Raw genomic sequence first — 22,224 nt, forward strand, 5'->3', positions numbered from 1 at the left:
GACTCCTGCATTACACCTTGTGCAGTGAGTGGGTTTGAGTGTCTGCCTGGGTAGATGTACCGACTTTCTACTCTTGAGCTCTGCCACTTATCTTAGCCCTGATTTCTTTTAGGAGAAATGTACATCTCATATGTAATTGATATTAGTCACATACTACAGTTCCAATCTTTGCTACTTTGAAAGATGTGCTTGCTTTTTTTTCCCAGTGTTTCAAAATATTTTCTTCCAATATGACAAGAAAGCTTGTGTGGCATGATGCACGAGATGCTTGTATCAGTTTGGGAGGAAACCTGGCTACCATACCAAATGAACATGTGCAAGGTACATATATGAGCTCTATTGAAAGAAAATTAAGTTCTAGCTAAAGGATCTGCTATACTGTCCACTATAGAATATGGGATTAACTGCCAAAAATTGCTTATCATCCATGTCGGTTTATGGTTTGTTTTAACTCCAAAGTGCAAAGCAATAGCTAAATTATTACATATAAGAAATAAAATGTGTTTCTAGATCTTTCAATTGCTCAGTTTTTGTGAAACTTCCCTTGTGTTTTGAGTGTGGTTGCACAGGTCTCTCAAACTAACAGAATTCTGTATTTTCTGTCTCTCTCACTGGTCATATGATTTGCTGAAACACTACTTGTGCATACACAGTGGGGAAGGGATGATTATCTAAACATTTAATTAAAAGGCAGATGAGCTCTTTAGTGGAAAATCTTATCCTTTTAATATGGCCCCAGTTCTGGGCTTTTACACGTTTTCCCTGTTTTGGGGAAAGTAAGTCGTGATGAGCCTTCCTTAATAAAAAATCTTTGCTTCCCTCCAGCTTTCCTCTTCTATCATTTGAAGGATGCCACAAGTGATGTTTGGATTGGGTTGAATGACATCAACCAAGAGTTCACATTTCTTTGGACAGATGGAAGCACTGTTTCCTACACCAACTGGGTTAATGGTGCACCGGAACAGAAACAGAGCTACTTTGACTATTTTGAGTTTGAAAGATTGACAGACATCACTGTGGAGGTATAGGAAATTTAAGTAACCTGTATATCTTAGGCAGCTAGATGGTTTTCTAAAAGAGAAGTTACAGCCGAAATAACAAGGTGCTGATACAAGTTCTTTTGTAAGCAAAATGGGGCTTAGGAAATCGCCTGATAAAGATTCCAAATACAACCAAAAATGTTTGGCAAAGATTCTGAAAAAAAGTGACTTCGTGCCTTCCATCTGACCTATTGCAAAAGACCAGTTCTGTAAAAGAAGCTGGGAGAGGTTTATATTGCATCAATTCCCCTACAAACTGCATTATTGCAAAGTTTAGAGTTACAACACCAAACACAGAAAAGGTATGATAAACTAAAATTAAGATTGTTCATTCAACAATAATTTGTCTGTGTATACCATTCGTGGCTAATGTGCTCTCACACTGCTTGTCTAGTTTTTGATGGTATGATGAATTTCAATGACATTACTATTTCTCTGCTGAAAATCAATCCCTTTTACAAAGGAGAGAATTTCTGAGGAAATGATCTGCAGCTAGACACCCAAGACTTTTAACATGCACAATCAGTCAACTTTCTGATAACCAAAACTTATTTAAATCAGCATAAGGGAGAAACTTAGATGAAATGCTGAAAGACTGCCATGGTCAGTCTTGAAATCAGGGGAGTAATCAAGGAAATACTGAAGCAATTAAACATAAGTAAGTAAAGGAAAAATTTGGTTGTTGCTAAAGATGTCTGAGAGTCATAACTTGATAATGGCTACAAAAAACCAGCAAAGAGTATCTGCTTTCCACAAGAGAGTCTATTTCAATTAAATCCAGATTAGTACTTTTAATAATAGTTCTTATTTTGTTTTTCTAGAAGCAGATCTACATAATTGTAAATCAGAACTAAGAAGATATATTATAGTTACCCTAGTCGTTTCTAAGTCATCAAAGGATTCTTAATAAAATCGATAGGGTTGTTGTTAAGTGGCTTCTTTCAGACCTGACTGGCACTGGTTAAAGCCTGATTCAAATTTAAGGGGTCACTAATAAATACTAGTTCAAGCTGTTTGGCAAAAACCTAGGAAATTGGAACTAATTACATGCGTGTTCAGTGAGCTTCTCTCCCCTCTGCTATTAGGCTTGCAGCAGCAGTATAAGAGCTTCAGCTCATCACCTCTTCATTGCCTTTTTAAATGACTGTGTATTTTTCCCTCTCCTTTAGACAGATTGTGTGTTTGTCATGAAGTCAGATGGGAAATGGAGAGATGATAGCTGTGACAACGAGAGAGGCTATATATGCCAGATGAATTCACGTGAGTTCTGTGCAAACCAATCTCCTAACTAGAAAGAGTATCTCGGTTAGACAAGCTGAATAGCTAAACTGATGTGATTTCTGCTGGCTTTGAGTCTTATTCTGAGTCTCTCAGGCTTTCAGAACTCCACCAGTCTTAAGACAGTACTATGTTTAAAGTATAATTTGTTCCACAGAAATTGCTGAAGAGGAACCACTATCTTAATAGGGGTTTTGTACCTAATCATGAATAATACCAGATAATAATAATAAATGAAAATAGATTTCTTTTCATTGAAATATGAGGGTTATAGGCATCCTGTTGAAGTGCATGTATAAAACCATGTTCTTGCAGTGATCTTCCCATTCCCCTGGCTGTCTCTGAGCAGAGCATTTAATCCTCTCTTAACATTTCTACTGAATGCCATATGATGTCAATTAAAATGTACAGCTTCTTGGATTTGTCTTTATTGTAGAAGAATATTGTTATGTTTCTTACAACAAAATGAGTAATGAGCATTGACTTTCCTCCTCTAGAAATGTAATTATACAAATCCCAGCTGTCCAACCATATAATGGGAGTAGAGAAGGCAAAGCACAGGCAGCAAAACAGTTTTGCCAAACAGTTTTGCCTCAACTTTATTACAGCTTTAGAAAAAATTATTCCCTGACCCCTCATTTCAGTCAGTTCCTGCAGACTGTTCACTGTCAGCACAGATAACTTGCTTGTGAGAGGACAGCTTCCCTGCACAGCAGACAGAGTTTTATGGAGGCATTTTTAATTTGCTTAATCCCAGTTACAGCTCTTCTGAATACATTTACAATCTCAAGGGTGGAAATACAAACTGCCTAACCTGAACATGCAGGTGACATTCTGGTGGTCCTTACAGACAGGCCAAGAACTTGGGGTCAGTGACAAGTGGCAATCAATTAACATCAGGTGTCAGAGTACAACAGTTAGTGACTTACCCTAAGTCCTCTCCACCAGTGATCTGAAATAGGTGTATACTCAAATCATTAGCAAGTATACTCTCTGCTTCAGGGCATTCAGGGTTTCACTCAGTTTATTACATTAATCAATTTAGTCCGTGTTTGTTTGGGACTTTTTTGTTAGTTTTTTTGTTTGTTTGTGTTTTTGGTTGGTTGGTTGGGTTTTTTTGTTTGTTTGTTTTTTGTTTTGCTTTGTTTTGTGCTTTCTGGTTTTGTTTTAATTTAGTTGTTTTGTTTTGTTTTGTTCATAAGCTTCAATAAAGATTTTGACTTATTGACTAGACCTTTTAACCAATTTTTCTTTTTAGTTTCCATGTTAGAGAAGAGAAATATATTATAAGTTCATGCATTCAGTTTTTCCTCCATAGTTCCCACAGAGCCTGAAGTACCAACAACAAATCCAGCCTCTGGCTTTGCCCATTATGGTGACAGTAGCTATTTAATTATTTCATCTGAAATGAAATGGGAAGAGGCCAGAAAAAATTGTCAAGACAAATCTGCAGAACTTGCCAGAATTTCAGATGCCTACATCCATTCATTCCTGTGGATCCAGATGTTGAAATATGGAAAACCCGTATGGATTGGTCTTAACAGCAGTATGGTAAGTGCTAGACAGATGGGAGGTGTGGGTGCTTGGTGAGCTCTCCTGCTCTTTATAGGCCTCTGGATGACCAGTCTGTAACAGTGCTGAAACAACTGCATCCTGCATGGCTTCACTGTGCAAATGCATACCAATCTAGTGGTCCTGTTAGAGCTAGTCAAGGACTTTCATCCACCAAATGCGTTGATGAATCACATAAAAGGTTATGCAAGAAGCAAAGGATGAATGTAGAAAGTTCTAGAAACGATAAAAGAAATCAAGGCGCTGACCGAGAGTCATAAACCAGAAAGTGCAGCCATCATAAAGTGACTGTTAACTGTTCTGAAAGTCAAACCCCCTGCTATACAGAGGGCAACTGATAGCTATTATTATATTAATAAAATTTATTATGAATATTAGAGAGATATTTTAAAATTTAAGCTGGCTGTTTAATGTCAAGTAATCTTTATTCACCAAATAGCTCCCAGTTTTAGTTTAAATAAAGCAGGGCAGAGGGGATGAATTCTCTGTAATTGCTTCTCTTGATATGAGATTTACTAAGTGACCTAAGTTGGCCTCATCTGACTTTTTTGCCAGTTGTAGAAGTTTGTATTATTTCAGAAAAACCCTCTCAAAAACAATGCAGTGATAACACTGTTCATATGTAGTTCTTGAGTAACTTGGAGGGACCAGTGACATTGCTTACAACAGTGAATGAGATTTAAAAACCCAGCACTTTTTGCTGAAAAAATCAAATAAACACAGGATTTTATTTACACTATAACTATGTGTCAGAGCTTTTTCTGTAAAAAGAATAAATCTATTGCCAGACCTTTGTTTTCAGACTGGTGGCTATTACAAATGGACCAATAACTGGAAAATCAGATACACGAAATGGGCATCAGGGGAACCAAAGGAGAAAAATGCTTGTGTCTATCTGGATCTTGATGGTACTTGGAAAACAGCATCTTGCAATGAAAGCTACTCTTCAGTTTGCATGATATCAGATGGTAAGCACAGGCATGTAACAATTTTAGAAACACATTACTAATTCCATTAGTCTACCTAATCCTAGAAACTTCACTCTAGCTCAAGCTAACCCTGCAGAGGAGTATGCTTCAGGGTAGCACCTACCTCTCTGCAGAATATGCATGTTTGCTAATGGATGATGAATGAATTAAGGCATAAGAAAGGTTCATGTGCAAGTGGATATGGCTGCACTGCTTTCATGTAGTCATACCTGTTTCCATAATATGAAGCTCTGTCATATTATAGAATTGTAGAATATGCTGACTTGGAAGGGACCTATCAGGATCATTGAGTCCAAATCCTGGCCCTGCGCAGAACAACCCAAGAATCACTCCGTGTGCCTGAGAGTGTTGTCCAAACTCTTCTTGAACTGTGACAGGCTTGGTGCCCATTCCAGTGCCCAACCACCATCTGGGAGACAAACCTTTTCCTGGTATTTAGCCTAAACATCCCCTAACTCAGCTTCATGGTTCTTCAAGTCCTGTCACTGGTCACAAGAGTGAAGACATCAGTGCCTGCCCCTCTGCTTCCCCTCATGAGGATGTTGAAGACTCCAGTGAGGTCTCACCTCAGTCTCCTCTTCTCCAGGATGAACAAACCAAGTGACCTCAGCTGCTCCTCATAAGGTTTCCCCTCCAGGCGCTTCACCATCCTTGTGGCCCTCCTTTGGATGCTCTCTAATAGCTTAATGTGGTTTTCTATGTTGTTTTTTTTTCACTCCTTCTGAGACATGAGCATAAATCGCTCAAGTCTGTGTGTGAGTGTAATGTATATACATATATATATACATATATATATATGCATAAGTAGGTGCTGGGAATGTGCACTGACTGTGTGGACTTTCCAGTCATACATTGGGTCTGCATATGCAGTGTAAGAACCACAGGTCCATCAAAGTGAATTGGAGTTGCACCCATGATCAGAAACAGTCTAATTTGGCAGAGGCATGCTCCACTGATGGCTTTTTTTTTATATAAAGTGACAACATGCATAGACCAGGCAGCCAAACACCATGAGACTGTGGCATTAATGATTCATTAGCCTACAGCAGCTTTCTGTGTTGTGTAAACACAAATTTGAGGCCTTCATCATCCCTCAGGGTTTTCATTTTTCACAGTATTGCCAAGGCAGTTAGTTAGATGTTGCAGGATGCAATTTGATTCCTTGTCCTAAGAAATGTGATTGGAGAAATAAGATGTTTCACATTTTTACTGCTTGGCTCTCCCCATTGTCTGAACTAGGGGAATGTAGGAATGGTCAAGAGTATAGGTCCAGATAGCTAAAGCTGGGTGAGAGGAATCCCACTCCATTTACACACATATCATAGAATCATAGATCACTCATAATGCAATACTAATTTCATACCATATGGCTTCTTTAGAGATAGTTCCTACTGATCCTGCTCAGCTGCCTGGAGACTGCCCTGAAGGAGATGAACTCCAGGCTTGGATCCCTTTCCATGGTCACTGCTACTACTTTGAAGCATCAGCTGGGAGAAGCTGGGCACTGGCCTCCCTTGAGTGTGTTCGGTTAGGTGAGAGCCTTCATGGTCAAATAATAAGATTTGAACAAAAATTCACACAAAACTAATGTAAGAATGATGTAAGAAGATAAATAAAATATTTTATTTATCTACTAAGCTATTCTAAATCTGGCACAATGAAAATAAATTGACACAAGTGACTTTGTGTGGTCGTCTGTCCTCTCAGGGGCTTCAGCTTCCCTGGATATCGACTTCTCCATCAGCTCCTGGATTCTGGGCATCCTGGAGAAAGCTGTGGGGGGCTGCAGCCACTAAGCACCTCCAGGTCACTGCCCTCTGAAAGGAGCAATGGAGAGACCAACAGTCTAGCATGAATAACACTGTCAAAAGCTATTGTTTGTACAGACTTGAAAGAGAAGGTCAGGCTCATGTGGGTTATGGTTATCTGCCTGCTAATGCTTTTCAGATGCTACCTTGGTTTCAGTAGAAAACATGGATGAATCTGACTTTCTGGTCCATACAATTCAACCACTTGGAAATAAAGAAGGAGGCTTCTGGATAGGACTTTACCAAAATGTGGATGGTAATGTCTAACTTTCAATATTTAGTGCACAAATGCTTTGCTAATACAAGAAAATTGAGGATTACTGTACTACAAAAATTACAAAGTCTGCTGCTGAAAAGTGTCTTGCTGTAGATCTTTGAGCCAATTGCTGAGCTGAGAAGTCAAAATATTAATGAGATAAATTGTAAGGTTTTTTTACTCTGTATGTTTCTCTGTAGGCCAGTGGTTGTGGCTAGATAATGCTGCACTGGACTTTGTTAACTGGGAGGAGAAAGAGTTCAGTGTGGAACATCGGTGTGTTGAAATAACTGCACCATCTGGTTATTGGGACAACAGTGATTGCTCTTCTGAGAAAGGATTTATCTGCAAAAAACCCAAAGGTAAGTCCTCAGTGAGTCAGCCCTTAGTGACAGAGCATATCTGTGTACTAGTAACTATTACAGCCCTCCACCATGTGTCTAGAAGTAATTTCTGGCAGCTTTGTTTGGCATATCCACTTCTCTAATCATTTGTGGTTGCCTGTTTTTGCAGACTGCAAGGTCTTCACGTCACTGTCTGCAGTCATATGGGAATAGGGTAACATTCTGTATGCACTCTAGGTTGAGAATGAGACTTTCAGAGACTCTAGAGTACCTAACGAAGGCATTGATATGGCATCACTCAAACACCAGTGCAAGGGTATGACTGTTGCAAGAACTAATTGTAACAGTTATTATACCCTTGCAGGGAGGAATCAATGGGAATGATCAATTTTTCTCTTCAAGCTTGTTATTCTCAAAAGCGATATTACTACCCAGTGTAACAAACTGGCTTCATGTTGGCCCAGGTTCAACAACCTACAAGTAAAGTTAAATAAGTAGTAGTGACTCAGGGACACTAAAAAGTCATCTGTATTGCAATAATAATATAAGAAATACTTCCCTTCTAAATGAAAACACGTCAGTACAGAAGCTGTCTTACCAGCATTTCTGGAAAATTGATGCAATACTGTATATGACAGACTAATATTCCAGAGGTAAAACACTAATATTATATTCCCAAGTGGGGATATGAAGGAAATAATTGTCTGAAAGAAAGCGCTATCATTCCATTCTCTTCATTTAGGTGTTAAAAATCAATCTGTCTTACCTAAAAAATGTCGGATTGAAATCTTTAAACCTTTTTAATTCCTTTTGTAGTAACTGTGAGATCAGGTTTAATTTTCCAGCTTTTGCATTTTGTATTGTCCCCATTAAATCACGGGGAGCATCTCTGTCCTATGCCAAAACCTCATTTCCTGTGTAAAGGCCGTTTTAAGATTCCTTTATTCAGACGGAAAGTTGAAAGGACCTGATTTCAATACTAAAGACATCTCAAGACACAGTAGTTCATGGAAAAATAATTGAAAATTTTGGGTTAGCATTTACTGATTTTTCAATGTAGTTTTTAATTAGAAAAAAACCCTGAAATGTAACCAAGAAACTATCATATCCCATATATTGTTAATTTCTGTGCGTAAATCAGCACATGCCCATGGCAGTCAATCTGTTAATCCCTAACAAAGATTTACTAAAAACATCCAAATTATATTCCATTATATCCCATCCATTATAGTAGTAAAATAATAAGGGAGCTCTAAAATCCATCCATTGAATCATAAGGTGCAGAATCCGGCTAGACATGCAGATATTCCTAAAATATACTATGTAAAATTAAGCTCCAGAGTGGTACATCATGTTCCTAGTACATTAAAATTAATATTTCAGGAAAAATATGAAAAGGTATTTTTAAATGAACATAGAAAAGAGTCAGTATTTGAATGTTAGTAGATATAAAACAATACAAAGTTTTAAAAGAATGAATATTAATTCATAATTAATTATGAAAATAAGTTTGGTAATGTTAAGTAGGAAGGTAAAAACTTTAGCAATGTATTTTTTGCCTCATTTATGCTACCTTTTATAGCAACCATATATGTTATTAATGAGATAGTGTACTTCAGGGGTTTTAGTTTCTGTACTATTTAAGCAAAACAGTCAAACTTCTGGATTTTAATAAAGTTTCATATCATTTCTCTCCGATATTCACTGAAGTTCAGCCAAGTGGGAGTCCTATACAACAAAAAGGTAAGAGCTTTCATAAGAAAATTAACAAAAAATCTAAGTACAAGAAGAGCTTTCCCAAATCACAGTCTTTTGGAGAACATGTCCTACTGACAGGGATGCATGGTTAGCAGTCTCGCAGGGTGATTCCATGGTGCATTTTGAATTCACAAGAGCACTCACATGTTCTTGGTCAACTGCACTGCTGCAGGGCTGACCCCGAGGTGACAGGCTCAGCAGTGACCCAGCTTGTGACTGAGAACAGCTACAGAGTGCTTTAGCTAAGCTGTTAGAAACTGGCTAGATGTATATGCAGATTTCTTCCATAGGTATTATTGTAAATAATGTAACATAAAGATATTGTAAAACTGATTTCCAAATAATTAGCATCCCATATCCATCAAAAGCTTACATTTTCATTAAATTCTTCCAAGCATCCACTGCATGCATTGTATGTCACTGTAATCCAGATCCACTAAAACCATGTTAGCTTTAGGAACAGAGACCTGGCTACTGATCAGTGGCAATTCAGAGCTCAGATTTACAGCCTTCAGGTTCAGGCAGGAGAGCTGATCTTCTGCATGTTTTTCATGTTGTATGTGGAATGAAAATTACTATGGTCTCTCACAGTTATATGGATTCATTTCAGGCAAGGAAAAGAATGAAGAGACTCACCCACCTGTTCATATCTCTGTTTGGCTGCTTGTTTTCTTGGCTGTTTTAACTCTCCTCGGAGCTGGCATGTCAGCCTATTTCTACAAAAGAAAAAGACAAAATGAACTATCAACAGATCCTGGAAATGAAACACTAATAAAATGATGTGTCAGTGATTGAAGAATGGGTGAGAATGGGTCCTGTGGCACGTACCAATTTAGAGGAGCGAGTTACTTGCTGAAACTAAAGGATGTATCTGTTAAAAGTCTCTAGTGAGACCCTTAAATGAGATCTACTGTAATCTTAAATTAAATCCTTTTTCTCTTTTTGCACTAGCTGATTCTCTTGTATCATGCATATTTTACAAAATCAGAATTATGGATTGATGTTACAATTTTTTTATAGTCAAGATGTTCTCAAGTGCCTTCTCAAAGACACTAATGCAAAAAAACTTGTAAAAATCAAATACATGAAAAAGGACTATAAAAGTTAACTAGAGAGAATGAATGTCCAGTGTGAATGCTATTTAGAACTGTGTTCTCGTGATTTTTTGTGGACACTGTCAAGAACTCAAAAATTGAATTCATTTTGCCGCACAAAATTCACTGCATCAGACCAGCCCTTTTATTGTTCCTTACGGCTGCATCCTATTACACTTATAAAGCAGTGCTTCATATACTTATCTAAATAACTTTGAGATAGAGAACCTTGTCATTTTCATTTTCTGAAAATACAGAGGAAAATACAGTACATGCTAGCAAAGGATATTAAGCTCAGGTGTGGGCTTTAATGTTTTTTTCTATCTGATAATATGATTGTTTTTATTATGTTCACTAATATGAATTAAAATACTCTCACCCTTGTTCTTGCTTCTATTTGTTAATGCTTTGAAATAAATAAATAAAGGTTTTTTTAGTATAATTTTTGAGCTTCAGCATTCCCTGTGAATGAAGTGAGGGGATAGGGGAAGGGAGGTGCTCCTGTCAGCACAGTAACTCTTTTGTCAGGAACAAGGAGGGCTTCTCTCCCCCCTTACTTTGAATTTAGCTTGAATAAGCATCAACTGGCCATTTTTAAATGTGAAAAAAGGGAACTGAAAACTAAGGAATGAAGCCGATGATTCTGTACTAGGAATCTGCAAGACGACTAAGTTTAAGATGTCAGAAAACCAGTGGAAAGCAGTACAAAGTAGCTTTTAAGTGAGCTGCAAATACAATCTAGGCACTAAACGCTTTATGGGAAAGAGAGCTTAGCACATAGCCCTAATAAACAACCTGCCTTCCCCAAGCAGCACAGGGTCTACTGAGCAAGCTGAAAAGTTAAAAAACAAAACAAAACCCCAAACAAACAAAAAACTAAACAAAAAGAGAAAGAAAAAGAAAGAAAGAAAGAAAGAAAGAAAAAAAGAAAGAAAGAAAGAAAGAAAGAAGGAAAGAGAAAGAAAGAAAAAGAGAGAAAGAAAAATAAAAAGAAAAAAAAGAAAAAGAAGGTAAAAGAAAGGAAGAAAGAAAGGAAAGAAAAGAAAGAAAGAAAGAAAGAAAGAAAAGAAAGAAAGAAAAAGAGAGAGAAAGAAAGAAAGAAAAAGAAAGAAAAGAAAGAAAGAAAAAGAGAAAGAAAAAGAGAAAGAAAGAAGAGAAAGAAAAAGAGAAGGAAAAAGAAAGAAAGAAATGAAGTTGCTTTCTTAGGCACTGAACTCCTGTTTTCTTGGTGTAAATGCAGACTGTAGCATTTACACAGAAGAATGTAGCCGATTGGTGAGAACAGGTTATTGCAGAAGTGTTATGCAGCACACAGGATACTGACCCCAAAAGGGTTATGATCAGCATCAAGCTGGTTGGTCATGTGAAAGGAGCAGCTCTGAATTCCTCTTTTAGCTTACCCCAGTGTCTGCACTAATCTCCCCCATCACTGTAGCCCTGTGGGGAATCCTCACTAGCATCTGATTAAAGAAGAAGGGGGAAAAAACCCCAGGACAATATTGAGGCTGGCATTTTGTGGGGCAGAGAAGGAAACTGGGCAGGAATTGTACCCTTCGGATATTTTCCTTGGGATCCTCTTTGTCAGAGCTATTTCATTTTGTTAATTCAAATGTATCTGAAATATGGCTACTCTTGCGAGCTTTCCTCACACTAAGCCCTCCCTGGCTGTCACCTGCAAATAGAATAGTTATTACTAAACAATTTATTAAATTCCTACTTTTCCTGTGATCCAGACATTTATTTCCAGAATATGTTTTTCTCTCTTACTACTTTCTACAGCCAAGTCAGCAAGTTTATCCAGTACTTGCAACAATTTTCCCCACCACCTTAAAAGTAAAGCCAAAGATATTTTCTGCTCCTGTGACATCTACTGTTCACCTTCTATATATATCTCCCTACTTGCTATTTCACTTCTCGATTTTTTCAATTTCGTTATCACAACTTCTTTTAATTTCACTTATGTAAATAAACAGAAGGAATGGCAGGACTTATTTGCATGCTCCCTTTTGCCAGTATGGCTTTGCAACATAGTTGTACAAGAATTGCCATGCCAATATAAATCTTCAGATGAGCACTTTGCTCACAGATTAAAAGGAGTTTTCCCAACATAACTTGTGTTTGTCTTTGAACAGTCTCATTAGGAATTTCTCAGATAGATAAACACATGATTTGACTTGATAAAAGTATTAAAGTGTTCCAGGCAAAAGTTTCCCTTCTGTTACAGGGAAGCTTACCACTATCCTATAGGTTGAAGATCTTAATTTCTTTCAGGTCTTTGACAAACAGTTATGAACAGCCCATCCCCAAACTGTGATCAAAGCAATCAGTCTGAGAGTGAAAAAATAGAAAATTTAGCCTCAAAGTGAGCAATAACTCATAAAGCACCAAATACTGCGGATCTTGTAAAATTTGCTCTTTATTCTAGATATGTAGAGCTGTGACATTATGGGAATGTGCTGAACCACTGGGGGTTTGTCTTCCTTTGTTTCCGAGATGTAAGGGTTAAATCAGAGACTGAGGTTTTTAATCAATGATATTTCAGGTTTCTTGTCACCAATTCTCAAGTTGCTTTTCCAGGTCTGTCCTGTGTAGCACCTCAACAACTGACCCATATATAATACTAGCAATGTCACAAAAGAAGACAAGTGTCACCACCTCCAGTTACAAGGACAGAGACTTCAGTTTTGGAAGAGACTCTCTGTTCAAAGAGAGCAGTGTTTACAACATGTCCTACAGTTATTTCAAAATACCATGTGACAGGACATTTCCTTATTTAGAGTACAGAGCTTTGTCCATCAACCCTTTGGAACAGAGAAGGACCCGTTTCTATCCTCACTGAGAAGGATTTTTATTTATTGACAATCTTATAGTCCAACTTTTAGATGAATGAGAAGCAAGCTACATTTGCAATGAGTTTCTCCAGGTTTCTAGTTTTTCTTTCCCTTGTGCATGGTTCATTGCAGTCATCAGGTAAGTTTCCTGGGTTTTTGTGTTAAACTAGATATGAAAATGATTTTTCTTGGGAAGCTTTACAGTTTTAATGCATAGATTTTTCATTTTGTACTTCTTGTAAGATTTGATACATGATCTAAATAGTATATTGGGTATTACCCTGGCAGTTCTTGATTCACAGAATAAGAGGGGAGGAGTAGGGATGTTGGGAAAAATAGAGGTAATAAGAGCGGGATATTTAAACTGGAATTTCTTTCTGTAGAAAGAATAAGATGGCACAGTGTGGGATGGCAAGGAGAGATGGGGGAGCAGGGAGCTTTTTCTGTTTACCCTCTCATCACACCCACGGTGCAGCAAACAATCAAGAGGTTTTAGAGCCTTGTTTTCATGATAACTGTGCAAGTTTCTATCCCAGGACATGAGGTATGAGAAGGAAGATCTGGCTCCTCCCCTCTACTCTGAGCAAATTAGAAGAATAGTTCTAGTCTGAAGATGTATAACACTCTTTTGATATAGCTATAGAGAGGCATGGTAAAGCAGTAATGTATGTAGAACTCAGTGAAGGAATGAGTTTTTGTGAATTTCAGATGGAGAGTGTATATCAGAAATTTCAGGATAAAAGAACAATCCCATAACATTGTGATAGTTTAAAAATATGAAGCATTGCTAACCTTAGAGAATCTGAGTTCAGGGTGAATATACAAGACCTCTCCAAGTGCAGAAATGTTACAACTGAAACCTAAAATTTTTACTGTGTAAATATGCTCATGGCTACCTGATCTGTATTCTCTCTGATTAGCTACCCTTTGTCTTTAAACAGTTAATGAATAGATGTGGTAATAGATTGGTAATAGGTAGAGTAATAAAGCCAACCTATTGAGCCATGCAGAAAACAACAATGCAGTAAACTCATTGTTGTCTCAGTTCTACTTGAAGTTTTCTGTCTTCAGGAACCACAACGTATCTGCAACTTATCACAGAATTTGACTTGCCTACAAGGTGTCTATATAGAGCCCTAAACACAGTATTTAAACACCTGATTCTACTCAAAGATTTTACTTAAAATCTCTAGCTACATCAAGGAAGAAATTATAATAAAAATTAATTTAAAAAGGGTTGTCTGACCTCTCAGTTTAGATAGACAGATATACTGATAGATAGATCCATTACTAGGAAGTTATGATTTTATTGTAATTATTTTCATAGCCCTATTATTATTTTCTTAACCTTTTCTTCCCACTAGATATGTTTACATTAAAAGGAAATGCCAATGGAAAGCCCTGTGTATTCCCTTTCAAATACAAAGACAAACAGTACAATGAGTGCACAGATGCTGGTAGGACAGATGGCTGGCTGTGGTGTGCAACAACTGCAGATTTTGATGCTGATAAACTTTATGGATTTTGCCCACTGACAAGTAAGTCCTCCATTTTATTTATTAACTTGTCATGAAATGTTGAGCAAACTATCTCTTGAGTTACCAGGTTCTTTTTGAGCTATCAGCTACACACCTGTATGACATACCATGTGAGAGTAGCCCATAGTTCATCTACACACTTACTTTCCTCCTCTGACTTCACCCTGGAATCTCATTTTTCCAATCAACAGATATGTCTGGTATACAGTATATGCATTTTAATTATGAGAAAATTCAAAAACAAATCTTGGAAAAAAATTCACTCTTGTATAAAAACTTAGAAATTTAAAATAATGTTTTTGATTTCAAAAGCATTGCACATTTTTAAAAATTGATACCTAGACTAATTTTTTTTTCTGATGCTTACAGTTAAGAGTGTGCATCTTTAGATATTTTGCATCATTACACACTTCATTTTCCTTCAGTTGGTGCAACGTAAATCCACTAGAACAGTGCTCTATGTCACTTCTTCTTCCAGATGACACAGAAAGATTTTGGACAGAAGATGTTTCAACTGGCATTCACTATCAAATAAACTCAGAATCAGCTCTAACATGGCACCAAGCAAGGAAAAGCTGTCAGCAGCAAAATGCAGAACTACTAAGCATCACAGAGATTCAGGAGCAAGCATATATAAGAGGTAAAAAGATAGAGAACAAGATCTTAAAATATGCTGTGCAAAGACAGGTTGTCAGGGGTGCTTCAGCAGCCACCAAAAGGGGGATGATCTGAACTGCCCTTCCACTAGATGGTGGTTTTTTTATGAAAGGTTGGTCACAAACCTCTGTGAGGAGGAAGAACCCCCATCCCAGCTTTGTGTTGCAGATGGGAGCTCCTGCAGCTTCTGCAGTCTGTCCCAGGGGAGGGTTTCCTCTGCTCGCCTCAGTGAAAGGGCACTCATTCCTGAGCAGGGCTATGGTCCGGTCCTCAAGTTAACCTTTTTCCTCTGTGTTTCAAGGATTATTAATCTTTTCAGGACATCAAAAGATGATAGATAGATTGGCCCTAGTATGGGCACATTTGCATATTTAAATTACAAATAATTTCGGTGGATTTCAGATACAGGTATCATGGTATCCATTTGGTTATAAATAGTGTAAAGGAGGCTTTGAAACCACTCACATAGAAAAAAGTCTGGAATCAACTGATTGGCACACTGTCATTGTCTTTTACTCCATGAATATAGTACAACTTAATACAATTTCCTAATGAAAATCAGATGTTTTCAACATCTCTTATATTGTAATGAAAGCAAGTAAAAGAAATGAACTCTTATTTACTTAGTGAAATAGGATGTTAATTTGCCCTTTTAACTAATGAGATCTTCACTAAATTAATACAGATTCATTTACATATTTTACTTTTTGTAATCTGTGCATCTCAGTAATGCAGAAAGTACTGATTTGGGGCTCGTTTCAACTAAGAAATATGAATTTCTTACTTTTGACCTAACTTCTTTTAGTTACACTTACTAAGAATGAGAATAGGGACGTAAAACTGAGTTTTGGTTTGTTTGTTGTTGTTGTTCATGTTTTTTTTCCAAATTTAGAGCTAACTAAAAAATTTGATTTTGCATTCTGGATTGGATTGAACACTTTGAATTTTGACAGTGGATGGCAATGGGCTGGGGGCAGCCCTTTCAGATATTTTAACTGGGCTCCAGGTAAGAACTATGCCTATTTCGTAATCTTTGAACGGATTCTGATAAGACACTAACAAATAAGAACTGTCTTAGCTACCTTTGTTTCAGGAAAGCTGATTCTGCTTTACAACAGCTATTTAAGAATTGCACTTTCAAATTCAAAGTTCACAGTGGATATCAGCTATAGCATATTGTTCTATTTCCTAATCTAAACAGAGATCTGCTTTGGAAAGCAGAGTATCCTATGGAGTGATACTCAGCCCTACACATCACAGATCAGAATTTTCCATAACATGTTGCCCAAGGGTATACATATAAATCAAATCTTCCAAAGGTAACAAAATATTTAGAAAATAAGGGCACTATGTTTTCCGTAGAAATTCTAAATATTATTGAGAGGCTTATGGAGCCAGCTCATAATTCCTCAGCAGTGCATGCAAAATTGCACTGGGCCACCATGAGGAAGGGAGACGGAATGGGTTTGTGGTGCTCCTCATAGCTAGGGAGTTCTCTTTGCTCATTGGCTTTTTTGGTTCTGTGTTTCCTTTGTGCCATGGGTATTCCAAGCCACCTCCTAGTTTGGAAAAGTTAGGGGGTGGTAAAGGAATAATTAAACTCTCCTCTAAATTTTCAAATATTCTGTATTAGGAAATTCAATTTGCTGATTACAGAGGTTTGCACACACTGCAACAGAAGTGAGAAAAGCTATTGCATAGGAATGTAGAATTGTGAAGCTCTTGAGATATACTGAAAGGACAATATAACTTAAAACTCAATATTTCTAAAGTTGGGAAGTTTTTGACAGAGGCTAAAGTTCTAGTTTCAGCTGTTCTTCCTGCGAGCACTGGGATGTCAGGAAAAGAATTAGAAATTTCCCAGTGTATCCTGACAAAAAGGTCAGTGGAGGGTCATTATTTCACTCTCCATGCACAGACTAAAAATAGCATCCTATAAACTACGAGGTAGTTACCCTATAGGGAAGGGCTTCATCATAATAATGATTCAAGGTTTCTACTGGTAATATGATGTTTCTGTTAAAATTTTTTTTTTTTTTTTGCTGTGAGACCCTATTTTCTCTCTTACTCAAAGGAAGTCCCTTCCTACTCCCTGGGAAAATCTGTGGAGCGTTGAACCCCAGAAAGAATGCTCAATGGGAAAACCAAGCATGTAACCAGAGACTAGGCTACATTTGTAAAAAGGGTATCTTCAGTTCAAAGCCTGACATTATATCCAAAGGTACGTTGGATATAAAAAAGAAAGGTTTTTCTCTGACTCCTAGAAAGAGCAACTTGTAAAGATCAGCAAATGGTAAAATGTATGCAATATTATTTTTCAACCAAGATGTTAGAAACCTTTGTAAAATACAGCTATACATGACACAGTCTTTTATATACTGCCTTTGTCTTCCCATTGTGTATTAAACATTCCTAGGAGAATATTATTATTTTGTTCCATCACTCCATCATTTATTCTTCCAAGACAGATGAAAGCTGCCCTGTCATGGTAACCAATGCCAAAAGGTAAATTTGCATATATACAATAGAAGTGTTATTCTCATTTGCTCCAAATAAGTAATTGCAGTTACTCATATATTCATGAGAAAAAAGATTTCTCATCTGATGTCAACAGCATGCGATGCGTTGGGTTCCTACAAGCATAGCAGGAGTAGCAACAGTGTTGACACAAACCTTGTTGCATTCGTGGGCCATCCCAACACAACAGCATGGCAATGAACATGTCCCGTGCAGGAGGGATCTACTGGAAACTGTCATCTGGGAATGTTATAAAAGCTACTTTAAAAGAACAAGTTATATTAAATAAAGTAGAGAAATAACTTCAGAAAATCTTTATTGCAGTGTTAACCTTAAAAAGAAATGAAGGATTCTATTTTTAAAGTAAACTTAATGTAAGTTTTTAGGAATCTAAGTAATAAAAAAGCCACTAAGTTAATATGCAAAGTACCGAGTCTCCACTAATTTGTAAAGTTTAGTGACCTGCAGTTACCAAAGAATTACTTCATGCTCTTCCATATCTGACAAATATGTGTTTGCAAGAAACCGTCAAACAGCAGGCAAAGCCCAATGTCAGCCACTGCAGGCAGCACAGAAACCACAACACACTGACCAAATGTCTCTGAGGGACAAAGAGGGGAGATGCTGATGTCTGCCTTGGTCTTTCTTTCTTCCCAGAGCATTATTTCAAATTACCCTGCCCATATAATGTGAGCATTTTTCAATGGTTCCCTGTTTAGGAAGACATCTTTCTATTTGCATATTTATCATACTGTGCCTTAATGATATTTGGTTTTCATTTGAACATATTTTGCATTGCCAACTACAGCTTTATATTTATTCACCTAGTCCCAATTTTGTAAAGAGTACTTGAGAGACCTCTTTCTAGCATCTTCTATTTTTCTCTGTTTTGAAAAATTGTTCTCGTATTTTAGGGAAATTGAGGCCTGTTAAGTGCACAGACGGTTGGTGGCCATACGCAGGTCACTGCTACAGCATTCAAAGGGACCCCAAAACATGGAAAGATGCTCTGACTTCATGTAAGAAGCAAGATGGAGATTTGGCAAGTGTCCACAACATTGCTGAATACAGCTTTCTTGTGTCACAGCTTGATTACAGTGAGTATATATGTAGGCCTGTACTGGGATTGCCCCATCTGTAACATAAAAGCTGAACTTCACATTAAATACTAATGCTTCCTCTAAAATATCATAAGTGGAAGGCTGAATCTAACTTATTGTGCTCTTTTATTCTGTTGCTGTTGCATAAACATGGAAGCATATTTATGTTTATCAGGAAATAATCTACATTGTAAAACATTATAAAGGAGGAGAAGACAACAACAGCAAAAAAAAGGTATTCCTCCCAGAGACACATGAAGATCTCTAAAGATTGCATTTTTGGCACCTATGTTCTATGTTCAATGGCTTCAGAACAGAGCTCCATACCTAGAAGATAAACTTCTTGCTGAGATTAAAACCTCTTTCTGAGGCTGACCTCTTGCTACATATCCTTCTAAGAAAACAATGTCTTTTCACTTCTGTTATTCCTTGGGTCTGCAGTAACCAGTCCTGACATCTGCTGCAGGTGCTGGCCTTGGTGAACACACCTGATGGTCCTCCAATGTTTCCCTAATAAGGAGATGTACTGACAGGTGTCTTCGTGGCTTGGACTTAGTATGATCTCATGAGAGGTGGGACACTTACGGCCACTCACTGTCTCCATGCTCAAGACCATTTTGTTCTGAATCACAGAAAGTTTGCAAAAATCTTCTGCCAGCTGTAAAGAACCTGATGTTTATTAAACTCAGCATTTCTCAATGGCATCTGATGCTGTCTCAGAAGACATCTTTTACAGATCAGAGAGGGAAACAGCATTTTTATTAAAGCACAAATACTACCTCTTGTGTACCACATCCCAAATTTATACAGTCCCTGCTTGTTCAGCATGTGAAAACATTTACTGCACAGTGGATAGTAAGCAAAGCTATTTCCTGTCATGCTTCAGGGCCAACAGAAGAGCTATGGCTGGGTCTGAACGACCTGAAGTCTCACTTCTATTTCGAGTGGAGTGATGGAAGTCCTGTGACGTTCACCAAGTGGCAACGCAGGCATCCCACCTACTGGAATGGTCTGGAGGACTGTGTTGTGATGAAGGGGCAGGTATATGCATGCAGTCACTTTTTAGTAGTGCAAATTAATAACTACATCAGCCTGAAATCACTTACATTGTATGCTTATTTATGTATAATTTTTTATCTTAGTTTTAAATGGTTTTCCTCCAAAATTTGGCATCAACCAGAAGAAAAGTTCAGAGGTCAGGAGGAATCAGAAAGAGAGAGGTAGCATTTTGCTAGTGCTGCTTTCTGAAATTCCTTATCTGGTGAAAAGTTCAATCCAGAAATTTCACCTTAGATTCTTTCCCTTGGTTGCAGCAAAGAAAGAATTTAAAGCTCTGGGAAAGGAATGGGGATGAACTGGTTAATACCTTATGTGAGTACCTTAGATGCTATTTGTATGCCTCAGATTCCAAGCCAATAGACCATTATGTCGCTCAATGTCACATCACTGAGACACGGTATTGAGGCGTGGAGACCTGGCACCAGAGCATGTTTCTTCAGCTGTCACCTCCCTGTCAAATAACTACTGTAAAATTCTATACTATTTCTGACTCAGATATGTTTGGCTCAGAAACTTTATTTTCTTGCAAAACATGGTTGCTTGATACATGTACATGCATGTGCATGCACACAAAAAATGTGTAATGAATTTTGAAATAAACAAATTGAAAATCCTGGTATGAAAGACATGCTGTTATTGAAAGAACCGTTATATCATAGCATAATGTTAATGTTTGTCAGGATTAGGCATCAATAGAATTGATCCTAAACCAGATTTCATGGGGGAAAAGGCTCCTATTTAAATTTTATTTTTTTACATAATCTTTTTTTTTTTAAAAAGTCCTCAGTCATAATCAGAGTCTTTGATGGATAAAATAGATTTACTGCAACCCTATCAGATGTGCATAATTTCAGTTTAACTGATCTCTTTTCTAGAAGTGTAGTGAAATAATCCTACTTTAAAAGCAGATCCCTTAGCCCCAGATGAGATGGTTCTTTACAAACCCTCTCATTAAATAGTTATGATAGGAAGAAATGCTGAGATTTAAAAATATTATTTATTTCGTTCTTTCACCTCAAAACAGCATTAAAAGGATCTTAAATCAATAATTGACAGATGTGTCTATTTTTTTTAATAACTCTCCAGTCGGCCTTGTGAAGAAAGAGGAAAATCACTAGTTATGTTCATAAATGCCCTTTTTTACATTTGTTTCTTCTCACTACTATTCTAGGATGGATACTGGGCAACTGATGTTTGTGATAAGCAACTTGGCTACATCTGTAAAAAGAAGCCTTCATCACAATCCTCTGAAAAAGAGACAATTGAGGACCCAGGCTGCCAGAAAGTAAATGCTGTCTCATAAATAATAATTTTAGGCAAAATGTGCAAAAGTTTATTTACTGGTTCTTTCTTTTGGATACTGTGTTTGTATCTTCTAGAAAATCTACTCTTGAGGAAACTTAATCTTTTCCTGCTAGCAACTTACTAATATATGAACATTTTTCATTTTTGTTCTGAAACATCTCAAGAAAGTCGAGATTCATTTACATGTATATTCGTGTACATGAATACTGCCTTTCCCTCCATTTCCAGACATGCCACCCTTTGATTCAGAAAACAATTTTATCTGTTTTGGTCATCACAGTTCTCTCTAAGAGCAGGAAGAAATAGAGGTGTTTTACTGATATTCTTCCTTTTTACCCTCCCTACAAACAAGCGCTGTCTGGATTCCTCTTGGCTCAGAAAATCTCACCCTTTGCACTTGGGGATGGCAGGGGCAGCTTTGGGAGTCTGTGCTTGTATGTGAATTTATTTCCATATTGCAAAAATTTTGTATTTCACTTTATCTGGAAAGCTGGAGCTGCAGGTCCCCCTGAATGAATCATAGGCTCCTCACAGGCTCAGTTTGTCTAATCCTACCCTTGCAGAACACTGCAAAGCAATAGCAAATATCACAGTCACAATTTTCTTTGAAAATTCATGTACATGTAAAAGAGATGAAAACTAAGATCCTAATGTCATCCCTTAAACAAAAAAAAGCCTCCTGTAGGAGTGAACAGCACCAAAAATAGCTTTTATTTATTAACAGATTGGCCCAGTCTCATCTTGGTTTTAAGTTCAGCTGCATTGAATATTTATACACAGAAGAGCAGAACAACTTCTACACTGAAGTCTCTTTCCATTGCACATTAAAAATCTTGTGTTTGTCACAGGGTTGGAAAAGATACGGTTTTCACTGTTACTTGGTGGGTTCTTCACTTTTGACATTCTCAGAAGCAAATAAGACATGTGAACAGAGCAAAGCTTATCTAGCTACAGTGGAAAGCAGGTAGGAAAATAACTTTTATAAAAAATCACTGCTTTTAATGGAGAAACTTGCAACATTTATCCATTGTTTGAATCCTTTAAAGTGTTTTACCAGCACTTTTCAAAAAACTTTATA

General features: G+C 37.3%; 2 protein-coding genes across 5 annotated transcripts in view; both read left to right on the top strand.

Annotated features, from left to right (window-relative positions):
- LOC126646977 (macrophage mannose receptor 1-like) overlaps positions 1–10,511 on the top strand; it is a 33,608-nt gene extending 23,097 nt beyond the window's left edge. The window contains exons 21-30 of one of the 2 annotated variants that reach the window (XM_050328783.1): positions 207–321; positions 826–1,022; positions 2,210–2,300; positions 3,637–3,869; positions 4,693–4,858; positions 6,259–6,411; positions 6,827–6,943; positions 7,144–7,305; positions 8,998–9,030; positions 9,656–10,511. In XM_050328783.1, the coding sequence (XP_050184740.1) occupies positions 207–321; positions 826–1,022; positions 2,210–2,300; positions 3,637–3,869; positions 4,693–4,858; positions 6,259–6,411; positions 6,827–6,943; positions 7,144–7,305; positions 8,998–9,030; positions 9,656–9,825 (1,437 nt within the window). In that variant the 3' untranslated portion in view covers positions 9,826–10,511. The remainder of the gene's footprint in view (positions 1–206; positions 322–825; positions 1,023–2,209; positions 2,301–3,636; positions 3,870–4,692; positions 4,859–6,258; positions 6,412–6,826; positions 6,944–7,143; positions 7,306–8,997; positions 9,031–9,655) is intronic. The other variant, XM_050328792.1, reaches the window with a different exon arrangement.
- Positions 10,512–12,956: 2,445 nt separating this feature from the next.
- LOC126646984 (macrophage mannose receptor 1-like) overlaps positions 12,957–22,224 on the top strand; it is a 30,400-nt gene continuing 21,132 nt past the window's right edge. For 2 of the 3 annotated variants that reach the window (XM_050328815.1, XM_050328806.1), the window contains exons 1-9: positions 12,957–13,109; positions 14,335–14,508; positions 14,987–15,148; positions 16,058–16,171; positions 17,240–17,386; positions 18,597–18,779; positions 19,669–19,823; positions 21,013–21,126; positions 21,995–22,110. In XM_050328815.1, coding sequence (XP_050184772.1) covers positions 13,022–13,109; positions 14,335–14,508; positions 14,987–15,148; positions 16,058–16,171; positions 17,240–17,386; positions 18,597–18,779; positions 19,669–19,823; positions 21,013–21,126; positions 21,995–22,110 — 1,253 coding nt within the window. In that variant the 5' untranslated portion in view covers positions 12,957–13,021. The remainder of the gene's footprint in view (positions 13,110–14,334; positions 14,509–14,986; positions 15,149–16,057; positions 16,172–17,239; positions 17,387–18,596; positions 18,780–19,668; positions 19,824–21,012; positions 21,127–21,994; positions 22,111–22,224) is intronic. The other variant, XM_050328822.1, reaches the window with a different exon arrangement.

This window comes from Myiozetetes cayanensis, unplaced genomic scaffold (genome assembly GCF_022539395.1).
Source record: "Myiozetetes cayanensis isolate MyiCay16 unplaced genomic scaffold, myiCay2020 scf1, whole genome shotgun sequence".
Lineage (NCBI taxonomy): Eukaryota > Metazoa > Chordata > Aves > Passeriformes > Tyrannidae > Myiozetetes > Myiozetetes cayanensis.